We start from the raw sequence: 16,593 nt of genomic DNA, 5'->3' as shown, positions 1-16,593 counted from the left end.
AAACGCACTTGGAGAATGAATCAATTATTGTGATGAAAGTGACAAAAAGTTTTAGGCACCTCTGGGTAACTTCTTGCTGTTTTCAGCCATTCCCAGTGGTACCTGATACTCAGTGCTGTCTGCATCTCTGCCCTCTGCGTCCACCTGTGAGGACTCCATGCTCTCCTGCTGGCTGTCCTGGGCAAGGCGGGCATAGGGCGTACTGCTGCTCTGCGGCACCACATCCTCATCTGTGAGGTCGATGGTGAGGTAGGGGCTGGTGGGGGACGGCCACGGCGTGCCTGCGGAGGATCCTGTCCGTCGCCTCAGGGACTGTGAACACAAGGACGCATAGCCTGGGTCACAGCAGACCTGGGCGGGGAGGTGACCAGAGAAAGAGGCGCTCCCAACTGCTTCTCAATCAGGCAGAAGTGAAGACGTAAGTTAATGAAACAGAGACCAACAGGGATAGTTTTCCAGGAATAAGTAAGCGTCCCTTAAGTGGGGAGAGAAACAACTTCCGGAAGAACAAGGACAGAATTAAGGACCAAGACAGGATAACAAGTGATGCTCAGAGAGGGCTTCCTGGTGACTAGCCTTGCCGTGGGAGTTGAGAATTGCTGTAACCCATGGGGTTGCCTCAAGAAGAGTCACTGAAGATAGTAAGGAGACAAGACAGTTCTGAAATCAGGGGTTTGAGCTTATTCTGAGGAAGTGTAAGGACCCAGTCCACAGGGAATTCCTGCACTTCCCAGCAGGGTTCCGTCTAGGGATAAGGCCAGGAGGTAAGTCATCAGGTTTAGGAAGAGCTTACCCAGCTCCCAGGAGAGAAAGGAAAGGCAGGAACCTGAAATCGAGAGGAGTGTGAAGAAAGGAAGCAGGTTTATTAGCAGCCACTTGGCGTGGTGAGAGGGGCAGAGTCTCCATTTAAGAGACTGGCTGGGGGGTAGGGACCTGAGCATCTGGGGAACCAACCCTGGTAGTTGAGAACTCCACGGGGGACTCGTCCACGTGGTTGCGGCCCTGCCGGCCTCGGGTGGAACGTGGGGAAGGCCTGTGCCTCTCCCGGCTGGAGGTACTGCTGTTATTTCGGGTTCGGACCTGGAAACAAGAGAGGATAAGCACAAGGCCTTTGGTGAATGGAGAGTGGGGCTCAGCCCGTGGGCCCAGAGGACTAGACTTGAGAGGCCGCCTCAGGCCAACAGGAGTGAAGGCGGTGGTTGAGTCGTTCTGGTCTGGTCAATTCCCACCCCTGAACTCCCTAGTGAGTGGAATAAGAGGGCAGCATGACCAGCAGGGCTGCCTGACAATCCACAGCAGGTCCCACTTGGCCTGGCACAGCTGAAACTGGCACCTGCAAATTGAACTGACAAATAAAATCCACGTTTATTCCCAGAGACTTCTTTCCTGAAAGCATTATTACAATTGTTGCATTCTTCAAGACAGATGAGAACTCCCTTAGGCTTTCTTCTCAAAATGGCATGAACTTGGAGAGTTGCAGATCTGTGTTCAAATCCTGCACGCAAGAGTTAATGCTTAACCATGGGTAAACTACTGGGATTTTCTGTCATCTGTAAAAACGGGACGATAGACATCACGTGCTGGATCCATGGCACATGCCATGGCCACCAAGTGTCAGTCTGCTTTCTAACAGCAGGCTGGGTGACCATGAGCAATAACCGCCTTCCCATTTCCAGACTTTTCAGTCATAGAATCCACCTACAGAAGCAACCTGGTCCCAAAGGTAATTGGCACTGGAGTCATCCACCTGCAAACTATACCCTTGGGCACTTCTTAGAATGCTCCCCAGAAATGTAGAGAAGAGGCATGTGAAAACCATCACAATGATAATTAACGAGGTTTGCTGTCATTTCCCAATTTCAGAACATTTGTTCAAAGTTCCTCCAGGGAGATCCTAGACAAAGCTTTTAATGCAGGCATGTGTGTGTCTGAAGTGCCTCAGCTCTGGGGTAGACACTTACAGCTGGGCTTTCAGACCGAGTCCTTGTTTCCCGGAAGAGCTTTGGCATCACTGGAGTGTCGGAGCCATCCCCGTCTTCTCCGTCGCCATCTCCATCACCCGTCAGGTCCTTTATAAAATGAAAAATTATGAATTTTAGATGTTGTATAACCAAAATAGCTTGAAAACTAAGAGAAATTTTGAAATATTGAAAACAATATTGGTCTGAGTGACTTTAAAAGATCTGCAACCTCATTTCGTTCAAAAGATTTTACAGGTATGAGCACAAAAGGCTTCACGATGACACCTTTCATTGACACCTTTTCTTTGGTTTTCTAATTCCACTGGGGTTTCTCCTGAATTCAAAATCATGATTTCATGGTTAGACTAACGTGCTATGCCCAGCAGGGAGACGTGGTCAGTTTCCACAATTAACAGCATCTGGGAGAAACAGGCTTTAGGAAGATGCTTCCTGATACAATGACCAAGGAGAAATGGCACCAGTCCTGTGTCAAGTACACGTCCCAGGCTGCACACCAAACCCAACAAAAACTGAGCCCAAGAACCAGAGAGGTGGGGAGTGGCCTGACATCTGGCCAGAGTGGTAAGAACTTTCCCCTTGCCAACTAAGGTCTTGAGTGGGTCCGTTCCTCTCTTTTAAAACTGGTACGATGGTCAGAGTTATAGTGAGAATCAAGTAATGCATGCTCGCCAAGTCAGGGCACAGAGGAAGTTCCAAGAAATCAGAACAGCTGTTCTGAGCCTCTGTTCGCGTGCTGTCCCTACCAGGTCCCCACAGCTCTTGATCCTCATTATCTGGGTACCCACTTGCGGTCCTCCATGAGGACAAGACAAGCTGTATGAGGGGGAGTTTTCACTGTCTATAACTTCCATCCATGCCTTAGTCCCCAATGCCTGATACTGACCCTTTGAAAAAAGTAACTGAATTAACAAAACTCTAATATGATTCATAGGAAAACAGAAGGCATAAATAGTGTCAGGAATAAAAAAAAAAACATGGAAAAGCTACATGGAAAAAACTAATTCGAGTAGAAACCTTGACATTGGTAAAAGATATTTCAGTGATTGTTGAAAACCCCCTAATAAGGTAGGCAAGTTCTTTCCAAAAGGAAAAAAAATCCTTGAGGCCACACAGCCACACAATCTTGCTATCAAACCAGACACAGGTATATTACAAGAAATAAAATCATACATTCATTTTACTCATGAATAGATGTTAAATTCCAAAATAGATTCAATTCAAAACATACCATGAGCAAGCTGGACTCCTTTCAGGGATAAAAAAAATATTGTTACAGTAGAAATTTATCAGTCCAATTGATCATCCAGATTGAGAAAAACATTCATTTTAAAAACTCAGCATGTGACAGCAGCAAATGCCTTTCTAAGTGAGCTTGTTCTAAGTCTTCTGTGTACCTAGTGGTGTTCAAATTCCTCATTCAGCAAGTATTTGCTGGCCACCAGTTTAAGTGGGCCTCAGGTTCCCTATTTAATATGCAAACCATAGAGTTCCCCTGAATCCCAGAAATGTGACCGCAGAACTAGTACCTGAGTGTAACTTAGCAGGCTGGAGACCTCCCTCTTGGACAGTCGTGAGCTTGATCTGCGGCCTGGAAGAAGGAACCAGAGTCTGTCGTGAGGAAGGGGCTCTCCTGGTCTCCCTACACCCACTGACATCCTCAGGGGTTAACTTCTAGCCCTTGAACAGTTCCTTCCTATGCTGCCCAAATCAGTGGCCACTAATTCCACTAAAGAAGCAACCCAGTGCCTGTCATCACAGCCACATTAAGTGCTCGCGTGTGGCTCCTCACTGTCGTGTGAACAATGCAGAAAGAACACACTTTCACCCTCCAGAAAGTTCTATGGGAAGGCGTAACTTGAAGAGTTCTCTTGACAGCAGGATGAGACAATACAGGGGTTTCCAAACCAGCTGGGCCAGAAAATCTCAGCAGAGAGGATCCCAGGTGATGTGATCTGGGAGCAGCAGAGGGGAGGAGAGGAGAGACAGGGTAGGACCGGCAGGAAGCCTGAGATGCTTGCTGCCTCTGTATTTCTTCCCAGAAAAATGACAGGCCCAGCTGCAAGGGGAGAGAGGTGTCCCCATAGAAGTGTCAAAGACCCCAGTCTACCTATGCTGTGTCCACCCCCTTGTCTGGAACAGAAGGGCTCATTGGCTTGGGGTCACCTCCTCTGTCCCAGCGGAGGTGACAGGAGAACAGGCAGCAGCTCTTCCTTCCCTGGGGCTGGGGCAGGGGTCGTCAGAGACCAGTCTCCCACAGCCTGCCTTGAGCCTGCTCGGGGGCCCGTGTCCCAGCTATGGTCCACTGTGACCACCCTCCCCACCCCTCCTCCCCACAGGCCACGCCACCTCTGCCACCTCTGCCACCTCGGATCTCAGGGGTGCTGATAGCCTCCAGGATCGGGGGCGAGGGTGCATCCTTGGAGTCGGAAGACTGGTCGCTGCAGCCCCCATTGGTGAGGATGGAGTCTTCCCTCCTGCTGGCGTCCTCCTCTCCGTTGAGTTGTCTGGTGTCTCCCTTCATTGTTTCCTGCAGGAAGGCCAGAGTGAGGAGGGTAGCAGAGATGCAAGGGTGGAAGGGGGTAGTGTGCCCCCAAACCTCTGCCAATGTCACCAAGTCCTCAGGCCAAGAGAGGGCCTGTGAGTGGTTCTCAGGACCCCGCCCAGGCCACCCCCCAGAGCCTGCCCCCCTCACCAAACTCGGAGGCTCGGGACTTAGTTCCATGTGGCCTCTCTGCCCGAAGGCTCAGGAACCAGCACCCAGGACAGAGGAGGGGGCTGGGCCGTGGTCTGAGGCTTAGGCTGCTCTGTGCAATTAGCCGGCCACTTCAAACAATGCCATCTAAGGCCGGCCTGCCTGCCGCCAGCCTTGGTCCCCTCTGCCCCTGGCGTGCTCTCCCTGCCCAGTCTCTGCAGGGCCTCGGGAAGTCAGTGCATTATTTTCCCTCCTGACCCCTTTGTTTGCTCTCTCCCTTCCCCTCAATCTCCAGGTCCTCTTCCCACCGTCCCCTCCTCCCCCACAGAACAGCTTCTCTCCTCTCCATGGCAGCACAAGCCCCGCCCCATCACAACACCGGGGGCCCATTGGTCTGCTGGCCTGTCGCTCACTCTCCTCCTCCCTTACCAGCTGGGGCTCAGAGTCCCAAGTTCCCAAGAAGAGAAGGAATGGAGGAGACACAGGGGCAAGGACTGGGACGGGTTAACCAGGGACATGTTCCCCATCTGCTCCAACCTCACAGCCCCCCCCCCGCCCCCGGGCCTTTGCCTCCCCACTACTGCTCACCCTGGTAAGTGCATCATCACTAGGCTACCAAGCTAAGACCAGCTCCAGCCAGGTCTTCAGGCATGCATTGGAGGGCTGTGCGACCTTTGACCTGGCCCTACTGCCTGCAACACGTTGGCCTTGCTCTCATTTAGTCCTCTTAATGTGACTGTGGGCCCATTTTATAGAACAGGAAAGCTGACCCACAGACCTGGTCAGTCTTCAACATCGAAAATAAAAACCTCACATGGGAGAGGAAGGGTGAAGCCCCAAATGGAGGTGAAGCATTTAGTGCCACAGCCTCCTGGTCCTGGAACCCTGCTTGTGAAGTTTCCCCAGCAAACAGCTGCCTCTGGGCGCCGAGCACTCCTGGCCTGGTATTCCCCATCATGGAGACAGACTCACCACATAGTACCCAATGACCCAAGCAAGCCTCCCAGGGTACCTTCTAGAAGTGTCATCTAGGCTACAGGGTTGTGAGCTGCAGTGGGGATGCTGCCAGCACACCCACCAGGGGGCGCTGTGGGGCTCACTGATGAACCTCGCAGCGCCCCCCGGCGGATATGCAATGGATTCTCAATTCCACCCTGGGCACCAGTCCATCCCGCAGGATGGTCCCACAAGGCGGAGGGACCACGGAATCATCCTGCAGAATTCTCAGGCACCTACTAAATCAGGATCAACATTTTCACAGGATCCCTGGGTAATCAATATGCAGGTTAAAGAAGCACTGCCTTGGAATTCCCTGGCAGTCCAGTGGTTAGTTCTTTCACTGTGGAGCTTGGGGTTTGACCATGATTCTGCAAGCTGGATTCTGAGCAGATGGATGAAAAGGGGGAGAAAAAAATACTGCCTGGGTCACAAATGCATACACTGATACAGAGCATTTAACTAACCCATGCGGTCCCGAGTGTGCAGGTTCACAGGTCCTGGTGTATTTTCTCTCAATACATATTAAGGAATCTCACCAGCCCCAGGGAAAAGGAGGAATGCCTGACCCAGCCTGATTAGCTGCTTCTCTAGCCCTTTTACGCTCAAGCCCTGACCCGGAAGAACAGGTTGTCTGACCCCATGGCCAGTTCCTGTGAGTCCAAGTGGCCAGTATCTCAGGAAAACAGTTGGAGTGTGGTTCAGAGTAATCATTAATTTCCAGTGTTTTGCCTCAGGCCAAACCAGTGAACTAAGTAACCTTGATGGCCTGGCAGAGGGTGGGAGACTTGGCCATAGGGTGCAAGACACCAGGAGGTTCCACAGGGAGCTCTGGGGAGGGGAGAGGGGCAGACTGAGGAAAGGTGTTCAGTCAGGAGCAGGTAGCAGGTCAGAGGCTGAAATCAAGGGACAAGGCTTCCCTCTCATGCGGGGCTCAGAGTTCCCTCAGACAGTCCCCACCTGGGTCAACAGGAATCTCCCTCCTAGACAGACCCATTTGAGCCTGCAGCCCAGGGCAGACAATGATTAACTATGACTAACCACCTCAGGCTTCCCTGGGGCCTCAGCAGTGCCAACTTGTCTGCCAGACTGCTGGAGGGATGGACAGGTGAGCAGAGCTCCTTCCCAAAGCCAGATCTCAACAGTCAGGAAATATTCTGTCCCTAGAACCAAACCTACAGGGACTGGAGGAAGATTCAGGCAAGGAAACCAACCTGCTGTATAACCAACTACCTGGGTGCCCTGTGGTAAGCTAGGTAGGTAAAATATTCTTACTTCCAGTGGCATCATTCAATGTTTCATTAAAAGTTCCTTCCCTGTGGTTTTCACCCCCCAGAATTTGCAATGACATTAGATTCCTGGGTCGGGAAGATCAGCTGGAGAAGGGCTACGCTACCCACTCCAGTATTCTTGGGCTTCCCTGGTGGCTCAGCTGGTCAAGAATCCACCTGCAATGCGGGAGACCTGGGTTCAATCCCTGGGTTGGGAAGATCTGCTGGAGTAGGGAGCCAACTACCCACTCCAGTATATTCTGGCCTGGAGAATTCCACGGACTGTAGAAATCCATGGGTCGCAAAGAGTCAGACATGGCTGTGCAACTTTCACTTCACTAGTTACAACACACACACACACACACACAGACTCCAGAACTGGCAAGATTTAAAGATGCCCAGCTCAGTTCCTCGACATTTTACACACATTATATATCTCCTCCACATTATACATGTGACCCAAACAGCTGCAGGCATGTGCTGTTAGGCCCTCAACCTGCAAGCCCTACCACATATTCAGATTTCAGAAACCACAGCTCAAAACAAGGAAGGCTTTTCTCAAAGGCTTCCAAAAGTAATCATCTGGCCCTCTTGAAGATCCACTAATCTTGATCACTTTTCTCAGTATTAACTACCATATGCCAGGCACCCTTTTGTGCTTTACCTATATGAATTCACTTAATCCTTACATATCATTAATGTTATCCCTGTAGAACAGATGAGCAAACTGAGGTTAGGCAACATAATACGTACTCACTCAAAAGAATGCTCCCAGGGAACTTAAACAAGAAGGCGTGAATTTTAACTACGTGCTTTTGGCAACAGGAAGATATTAGCACCAGGGATTGGTTTGTAATGGTAGATAACACATCTCCCTCATGAAGTTGTTGGGCTTCTAGTGAGTCACAACTGGCATTTCCCAGATAATGTGGCCCCCAACACAAGCCAGTTCCTTTATCTAGAGGGATCCCAACCCTGAGAGGTAGCATCTTCTCTAGGGACTTTCCCAGAGGGGCTGACATACCAGCTCCAGGACACTTGCCACTTGGCTGTTAGCACTTCCCAGGCCCCTTCTGTCTGCTAAAGGCAGAACTGACACCTCTTAACCCCCACCCCAACCTGAGGCAAGTCCTCTCATCAACCTGCTCTCAACAGGCTCAGATGAATTAAGTCACCCAGCAAAGTGGCAGTGCCAAACTCATGCCCAGGCAGTCCAGGGCACGTGCCTGGAACTGTTGTGCCGGAGACGAGTTATGAACAATGCACCATCCGTTCCAGGAGCTTCGGGAGCTGTATGGCTGAGGGACTTACACCAGCTGAGTGTTCACCTTCGCAGGAGGTGGTGGTCCAACCTCATGACGCAGGTGAACTCTGACCCTTTCCCAGAGGCTGGGATCCAGCATGTGACTTTGGGGTGGTCAGCGGTGCCGGGTGGGCTCACAGGCAAGGTTCCCCCTGCAAGACCCTGCCTCATTAGTGCAGGATGCTTGTGTCCTGACTGAACCAGGTCAGACGTGTCCAAATGCAATGTGGCAGACAGAAGGGTGGGTGGCACCCCCAATTAGACTCAGGGAGGAGGAGGCCCAGGGACTCCCCGCAACCCAGCTATAAACCTGAGAAGTGATGTCATTCATTTCCTCCAGGCTGGTACCAGCAGTAGAACTATTTCCTGGCACCCTGAAAATGTTAATTGCATTAATTAAACTTACAGTGCAGGAAGGGGGTGATAGTGGGCTTGATGGCAAGGTCGGCGGGGGAGGATCTTGGGCATCCCTGCCCCACTCTGTCCACCCAGGGTTTAGAGATTTGTGAAGCAAAAAAGAGAGAGAGGGTGAAAGACATTCCTACCTCCTCTATTTAAAAATTTCCTCCTTGGCCTGTGGGAGGGGAATCGACTCCTGACTCCTCCCCTTGAACTGCTCAAGTATTTCTTAGCTGTTTCCCAAAATGGCTGAGAGAGAGCACTCAGCATGTACCACAGAAGAGTTAGTTACTCTTATGATCCCCATTCTGTAGATGGGGAAACAAGCTCAGAGGAAATAGATAAGCAGTTTCCTTGATGAGGTTCCCAGAGTGACTGAGTGATGGAGACTGAGGCCTTAGTCCAGGAGGACTTAAAGACATCATAAAACAATGCAGTAAGCACACCGGGCAGGGACAGCTCACCCAGGTTGAGTAAAGAGAAGGGAGGCAGTGGGGACTGTACAGACAAAGTCAAGGAGGACAGAAACAGCTGTGCCCCTGGCTGGGGACAGAGCACAGGGTCCCAGTTCCCTGTGCCTGATCAGGAATCTCCAGGAAATGCCATAAAAGATCAGGTTCACAGGGAAGCAGGAAGAAAATGTCCCCAGTGTCCTTCTCAAGCCTCCATCATACAGCCTAGGCAATGAAGTGACCTCATCTAATACCCTAGGTGGTTGGTGCTACAGATCCCAAAGCAGATGGCAAAACTTTAAAACCTGGAGAGTATGCAGTCTCGTGTCAGATTTCCCAGCTTAGGCTCACAAAGGGATGCATCCTTTCATCCATGATGACTCAAGTTTGGAGAATTTTTCAGTGCCTCTGGGTCATGGCTACATGCACCACTGTCATTGTACGGTAATAGTTGGGCCTGGGCATATTTATCAGAATCATCATAAGGACTGCCTCCAGTAGTCAGTCTGGGCAAGTATGAGAAAAGCTGGCTGTGAGGATGTTCCTTGCAACATTGGTCATTAATAGCACAATAATAGAGAAAGATCGGGACATCTGGATATTTGTCAATAGACTGTAATAAAATTATATACCATTACCTTCTAGATAATTTATAGGAAAACCTAGGAACTTACAGAAAGATCTGAAATGAGAGCTTCAACTGGAGTGTGGAGTCAAACTTTTTACCCTATGCAAACAAACTGCAAGCAACCAGTCCCTTCCACCTACAAGTTATTTGAGAAGCCCTAGGAAGGTCATGCAGATGGAGAGAGGGAAGCCATGGGTCACCCAGAATGTCACGTGGGGCGTCCTAAGCTGAGGATTTGGGAGCTGCTATACCCACTCCTGTGGCCTTGTTCCCCTAGGCAAAAATCCAGCCAAAGTGTTCTCTGCCCTCTTCCCAGCAGGGATGGAAGAAAGGAGACCAGTATTCTCAAAGTCACTCCTTCAGCTCTGCCCCTCGCAGCAGCCTGCACCTGTTGCTACTACCATTGCCTAAAACCTCACCCATCTATCTACCCATGCTGTGGGGATATTGATTCAGTACTGAAGACAGCAGTCTGACAGTATGACCTCAAGTGCCAAGTGTCCATATCCTGTCATACAGGAATTCTACTGCTAGGAATCCACTCAGCGCAAAGCTCTATCCAATAACCTGTGGGCAAGACTGGCACTGCCTTCATTGTCTAAGTAAAAGCTACCAACAAATGATCAATGGGAGACTGACTAAATTACATGCAGCCACACTGGGGAGACCACTGAGAAGCAAAGCATAGGGCAACTGTTGCTAGATGAAACCATGTAAAGTGAAAAAGTCCACCTAACAATCCAATCGCATTTGTTTAATAGGTTACTGTGTATATTAAGCCATGTTCCTCCAGCATTTTTTCTTTAACTTCTCAGGAAGGTAGCTTGTGGAAGAACAACCATATCCCCATGTGACTTTTACAATCAAAACGTCAACTTTAAAATGTCCCTGTTGAAAACGACCATTTAAGTTTAGTCAATCTGAAGTTTTTTGAACGGTATAGGGTAGAACTCTCAATCTTCTCTATAAGGAAAGTCAGACATACAATGACTAGTATGACCCAACTCCACCTCTTCTATACAGTTCCTCCATATACATGGGATGTTTCTGGTTTCACTTCTCTTTTTGGTTTTTAGTCCTTGCCACCTCTTTTAATCATGATACCTTTACAATAAGTGCTCATATTTGCTTGGACAAGCCTGCCAACCTTCAAGTTTCATTGATTTTCTCAATTTCACCCACACCTCTATGTACATTTGCTCAGGAACTGTCCAAATTCTATTGTCCAGGTACACGCTGCCTCCCTGGTAACCTAGAAAATCCCTGAGGACGGCACATGCCCATCAGGCATCTCGCCTAACACTGCACACCTCCCTGTGTCCCAGGTGAGGTTTCCTTCCGCTCACATGCAGCATCTCCTCCAGTTCCAGTGCTTCAGTTACAGGACACCCAGGCTCGTCCAGGGCCTGCTTTGGGTGTCACCCAGCATACATTCAAGTAGCCAGGATGCCAAGTGCCCCAGCACCATGCTGGCCGCTGAGAACATCCACCAGGAAGGCACCATCCCTTCTCCAGGAGCTGAAGGGCAGTGGAAGGCCCTGGTTCTGGCCTCAGTAGGCCCATTTGCAACCGGAAGCAAATGCAACTGGAAATGAATGCTGCTTAGGAAGCCCTATTAGCCTCAGAAGGTGGAAGTGCAGGAAAGGATGGAAAATAGGTAGGCCAGGACTTCTCCACCCAGGCTGCAACACAAGAGACCTGACAGGGGAGAGATTAACGTCAGACTGAGAACTCCCCAGTCCCTTTTCCAGCTGTCAGACCTGTACCACTGGGCAGGGCACTGGACGATCCCTCTCTCTGCTCCAGGAAATGGGGAATAAAACATACCACTATCAGAGAGCTACCTTCAGATTTTGGGAGACTCAGAGACAAGTTCCAGTCCATGTCCCACACAGAAAGCCTCCAGTTTTAAATCCTTTGCAATACGGAGATATGGTTCAAAGCTAAAATATGAAAAACAAAAACAGTAAAAAAAGACACTCAGAAATTTTGGATGGAACTCTACACACTAAAATTAAGACAAGGGGATAAAGGATATGCCCCAAAACAAGACGAAGACACCATTACAAATGAAATTCTTAGGACAGGAACCCTTCAAAATACAAAAGCTGAGGACACCAGAAAGCAGAACTAAGGACAAATGGCCAAAATGCCACCAGGCCAGGAGGTGCCACATCTGATGACTGAGTTGTACAGAGTAGAAAAAACAAGGGGTGTAATGGCTCAAGGAAATTTATTCCCTCAACTTTAGGATAGGAGCCCACAGTGACACTGAGCTCTTCTCCTCCTGTACCATCTCCTCATACACACCTGGTCAGCATCATCTGTCCCCGAAAGGAAATTAATTGGTTGAGAACATTTCCCCACGACCTCTCCCACTCATCAATTCTTAACAATGCATTTCTAATTTCCTGCTCATAATTTCGCAATGACTAATGCTCTACCCACAAATTTCATAGACTATCAAAGGCCATTTTCTGGAAAGTCTAAGTATGATCCCTATGTCGAAAAACTGAAAGGTGGTGGAGCAGGGCAGGGAGGACAACACAACAGGCAACAGGTTGCCTGGGGCAGAGTCCAGAGACTGCATCCTTTGAATGGAAAAACCTCTGTGGGGCTTCCCTGGTGGCTCAGTGGTAAAGAATCTGCCTGCCAACAAAACAATGCAGGAGACACAGGTTCAATCCCTGGTCTGGGAAGATCCCACAGGGCAACTAAGCCCATTGTGCCCCAACTATTGAGTCTGCTTGAGTCAGAAGCCCTACTACTACTGAAGTCCGCACTCTAGAGCCCATGCTCCACCGGGAGAAGCCACTGTAATGAGAAGCCCACATACCACCAGCTAGAGAAGAGACACCGCTGACAATAGAGAAACGCCCACACAGCAAGGACCCAGAACAACCAAAAATTTTTTTAAATATATATATGGAGAAAAAATTACTCTAAAACAAAAGAAAAACCTCTGCAGGTGAAGCTATTTAGAAAAACTTGATCAGGCTGAGCTGGGAAAAAAGCAGAGGTCAATGGTTCTCTAAAAGGTCCTCCCATCCACTTGGGGAGCTAGCCCCAAAGAAAACCAGTGCACTGGGGAACCTCGCCAATGGAGGGCCTTGCCTCACCATGCTGTACTTTCCCTGGGTTCTTGTCTTTTTGCTTAGGATGGACTGCTGCTCCTCTCTACACTTCCTCCACTTCTGGAAGAAACTGAGAGGGCCCCAGATGAAAGTGAAACATGGATTACCTTGGGGCTGTGAGATTACAGGCCATGATCTGCTTTTTCTTGGCATCTGAAGATGGTAAATTTGATTTTCATTTGTATCAAACACAATGAAAATCCTTTTGGTGAAATATTCTAATTCTCTACACAAAACAGATCCTCCTTGCTTTTTGCTTATTTCCTCAGGAATGCTAACTAGGACTGTTTCTCTCAGCAAGTAAATAATGACCACTAGCCAACATCTCAGTATTGAGTACACAATGTGACATTTATTAAATCCTCAGTATGTGCACTTTTTAATAGGATCTCAGCTGACTTCAACATCCCCTTAACTGGCCAACAATGCATCCCCATTTTACAGATGGAGCAACTGAGGCTCAGGTCACTAGCTTATAAGTGTAGTAAATTGGATATAAATCCTGATTTGATTCAGCAGCCCAGGCCGCTTGAGTATGTTGATTCCTATGACTAACATGACCTACGACATACCAGACTTTTTACAATACTTAGGGGCCCCCACCTAACTTATTCTGAAAAGGGCCTAAGGCCTAAAAGGCCGCTGGATTCCATTTCATCCTCCTACCAACTCTACTGGGGATGTGTATACCTTCACTCACTTTACATACAGGTAGTAATCACCACAGGGGCCCCATGTGTGGGCTCCCTCTGCATTTACCAGGCCACTTCCCTCTAGCCACAGACAGATACATCTGAACACCTGGACTTGGCTTGTTCCATTTTGGAGGATCACTCTTGTCCTGGGATAATGGCAGACGTGAAAGTTCTGTAAAGCACTAATCAGCAGGCTGCCGAAGTACCCGCATCTCTCCGAGTTCCATCAGCAGCAAATTTTTGACCCTGTGAGAACATGAGCCCATCACTTTACAAAGAGGGTGCTGACAACATGAGGGATTCTGTACTCCTGCAGCCCTGATCTGCCACGAAATTGAAAAAAAAAAACCACCCTAAATTCATGATTTTAAAACTCAACACCAAGAGTGTGCCTGTACCTCTGGAGGGCTGGGATAGAGGTACTTGCCATGGTGTCAGACCAAGCGGCCTTTCAGATTTAGCGAGGATCATCTCGGGTGAAATGGAAAAGTATCTGAGCCTGGAGGAAGGACAGCAGGCAGGAGAGCTGGTCTGAGACAAAGGAGTTAGTCCTGGGGAAGTTTCTGTGGGAAGAACTTACCCAAACCCTCCATCAAGGAGCTTGGGGCTGTAGTATGAAAGGAAGACAGGCCCCCCCTGGGTTGCAGGCCCCACATGGCAGGGAGAAAGGAAGGAAGGGAAGCAGCCTCTCACAGCCCCACCTCCCTGGCTCCTCCCCTTCGCCCCGCCCCCTGCAGCTCCCAAATACCCTCCTACCCTCCCTGCAAACTTTGCAGGGGTTGGAAGTACAGCTTATGGCTGTAAGGAGCAGGATGGAGCCAGCCCCAGCCCCAGCCCCAGCCCCTTTGTCTCAGCCTTCTCCACCCTAACAGAGAAAAGTAAAGGCTCTCCCTTAGTTCTGCACCCTCAAGGCAGGTCCCAAACTTGGATGGGGGTGTAAAAATGGCCCCAATTCATAAAACAAAAACCTGCTCCTTTCAAAAAGGAACAAAGGTACCCTTTCCTACCAATTCCCAAATCGAGGACAATGATTTGGAAAACCTTCCATAGTTGAGAGGAGTACCTTGGTGGGAGGGACGAAAGGAGGGGATGGCAGAGTTGGCCTGCATCCTCCCCAATTCTCATTAATGGTCACCCTAAAAAGAGGGGCTAATGGTTAATTAATCCAATATCATTCACCATCTGCTATACCAAGCACTAAAGTATTGAGTTCTAACCCAACTCTAATGTGATAGGAATTATTACATCATTTGAGGAACACAGAGGGTTAAATTGTGTAAAACTGGTTTCCTTCTTACCCAACTTGAAGTTATTAGTATGACTGTTCCTATTTCAGAAGTAATAAGGCACAGAGGGCCACGGATTTACATGGGCAGACTTAAACACATGCCAAAGATCTATGCATCCCCCTTAAAGGGAGCAGCCTACTTATCCCACATGATAGAGAAGGAGTGGCAAGACTTTACTGTGGGATTACTGTATGCCAGCCCTATAAAATAGGTAGCATCATCTCAAAGCTGGAAAAACCAAGTCTGCACCTGGGGATTCCAATGGCTGGGGTGCAACAAGTCACAGCAGTCCTGGTGAAGAGGAGAGGCAGGTCAGTGTCCTGGATCCTGGAAATGTGGGCCCCAGCAGGGATCTGGCTCCCTAAAACAACTGCCACCAGTTCGCCAAAACTCACAGCATCAAGAAATCAGGGGGCAGAAAGTCAGACATGGTAACCTTGTCCTTAATTATCTTTAATGCATATGCTTCTCAGCTCGGCGTGGGGAAGTATTAGGGCCCAGGCAGCCTCTTTCAGCCTGGGAGTTAAGTGAAGGAGGCAGTGTGGACAGCCTGGCCTGGGCCCAGAATTCCTGCAGCCCTTCCCTGCCACAGGTGAGTGACTCCAGCAGGAAAATCCCGGCCCAAGAGTAACTCTGTTGCTAACTTGCTACCTCTGCCGGCTCTTTCCCAACTTTCACTTTCTTCTGTTGGAAGTGGGACTCAAAACCTACCCACCCGCGGCAATCTCACTGTGCACCGAGGTAGCGCTGCAGGTTTTCAGGCCTCAGTTTGCAAGTTTGCGAAGTGGGAGCAGCCTGACTCTTGGAACAGGGGGAAAAATGGAAAGTGAGGCCCCAGGGCAGGCAGCGTGGCCGGGCAGGGAGGCGCCGCCCCGGACCGGCTCCTCCCCAGCTAGGTGTGCACAAGCGTGACGGCAGCCTCTCCCTAGGGCATCCCCGCAATCCCACCGCACCTCGGTCTCCACAGGTCCCTTAGGGAGGACCCCGAGAGCCCGCCCCTCTGGCACACGCCCCTGGGAAGCGCGCACATACCGGTCCACCTGCTCTCCCGCGCTCATCCACTACCTCTCCCCTAGCCCCGGGAGGGAAAAAGAAAAAAAAAAAAAGGTCCCTCGGCAGAACCCCCAGGTCCAAGTCGTAAAGGACGGACGCTAGTCTCCTCGGCAGAACTCTCTTCTGCTCCGTCCCCCTCCCCAATTAGGCGCCCTCTCTAGCAGAGGCCAGGTAAGAATACGCCTGCTTCGTTAACTCCACTTCTCTCCAGTAGGAGACCTCTTCCCCTCGGCTTTAGACCCCGGGAAGGCCGCCCGGCGACCTCCCTGGGGACGAACCTCTCTCCTCCTCTGGTTCTCCGGAACACCGCAAGTATCCCTTCCACTCGTATCCCTGTAAGACACATGCTTTCCCCGCCGCCAGTTTTATCCTCATTGGCAAATTTCCCCCCAGAAGGATCAGGGATTTCTCCCCAACCATGCCCGGTCTCCAGCCGTACGGGAGCCGCCTACCCAGGACGTCCCGGAACGGGATTCCCTCCCTGCGGTGCCGGGACCCCTCCACGGTCCCTTCCCCCACCAACCCACGGAGCCCTGGGGCTGGCAAGCCTCCCCGGGGGCCACGGGGCGCTCACCTGCCGAGAGCCTGGCTCGGGCGCGGCTCCGCGGGTCGAGCCGCGGGTTCGGACAGGCGGGCGGGAGGCCGGCGGGCGGCCGCGCAGGGCGCTCGGCTCGCGAATCTCCGGCGCCGATCGCCGAA

General features: G+C 50.3%; 1 protein-coding gene across 38 annotated transcripts in view; it reads right to left on the bottom strand.

Moving 5' to 3' along the window:
- DNMT3B (DNA methyltransferase 3 beta) overlaps window positions 1-16,593 on the bottom strand; it is a 35,198-nt gene that overhangs the window by 17,763 nt on the left and 842 nt on the right. For 4 of the 38 annotated variants that reach the window (XR_014073830.1, XM_081559638.1, XM_081559655.1 and 1 more), the window contains exons 1-6: window positions 16,469-16,577; window positions 4,347-4,509; window positions 3,509-3,570; window positions 1,962-2,069; window positions 955-1,080; window positions 103-312 (exon numbers count right to left, since the gene is read on the bottom strand). Coding sequence is in view for 35 of the 38 variants with exons in the window: in XM_081559638.1 (XP_081415764.1) it covers window positions 103-312; window positions 955-1,080; window positions 1,962-2,069; window positions 3,509-3,570; window positions 4,347-4,503 (663 nt within the window). In the remaining 3 variants the exon portion in view is untranslated. Of the gene's footprint in view, window positions 1-102; window positions 313-954; window positions 1,081-1,961; window positions 2,070-3,508; window positions 3,571-4,328; window positions 4,510-4,674; window positions 4,973-5,686; window positions 5,756-6,137; window positions 6,290-11,033; window positions 11,422-11,567; window positions 11,667-13,658; window positions 13,799-14,615; window positions 14,689-15,090; window positions 15,133-15,552; window positions 15,643-16,172; window positions 16,578-16,593 lie in introns of those variants that run through there. The other 34 variants (XR_014073828.1, XM_081559639.1, XM_081559660.1 and 31 more) reach the window with 26 other exon arrangements.

The sequence above is a fragment of the Giraffa tippelskirchi genome, chromosome 13, assembly GCF_054371585.1.
Source record: "Giraffa tippelskirchi isolate mGirTip1 chromosome 13, T2T-mGirTip1v1.2.pri, whole genome shotgun sequence".
Taxonomy (NCBI): domain Eukaryota; kingdom Metazoa; phylum Chordata; class Mammalia; order Artiodactyla; family Giraffidae; genus Giraffa; species Giraffa tippelskirchi.
The sequence above is the reverse complement of the archived record's forward strand: the minus strand, read 5'-3'. Positions and strand labels throughout refer to the sequence as shown.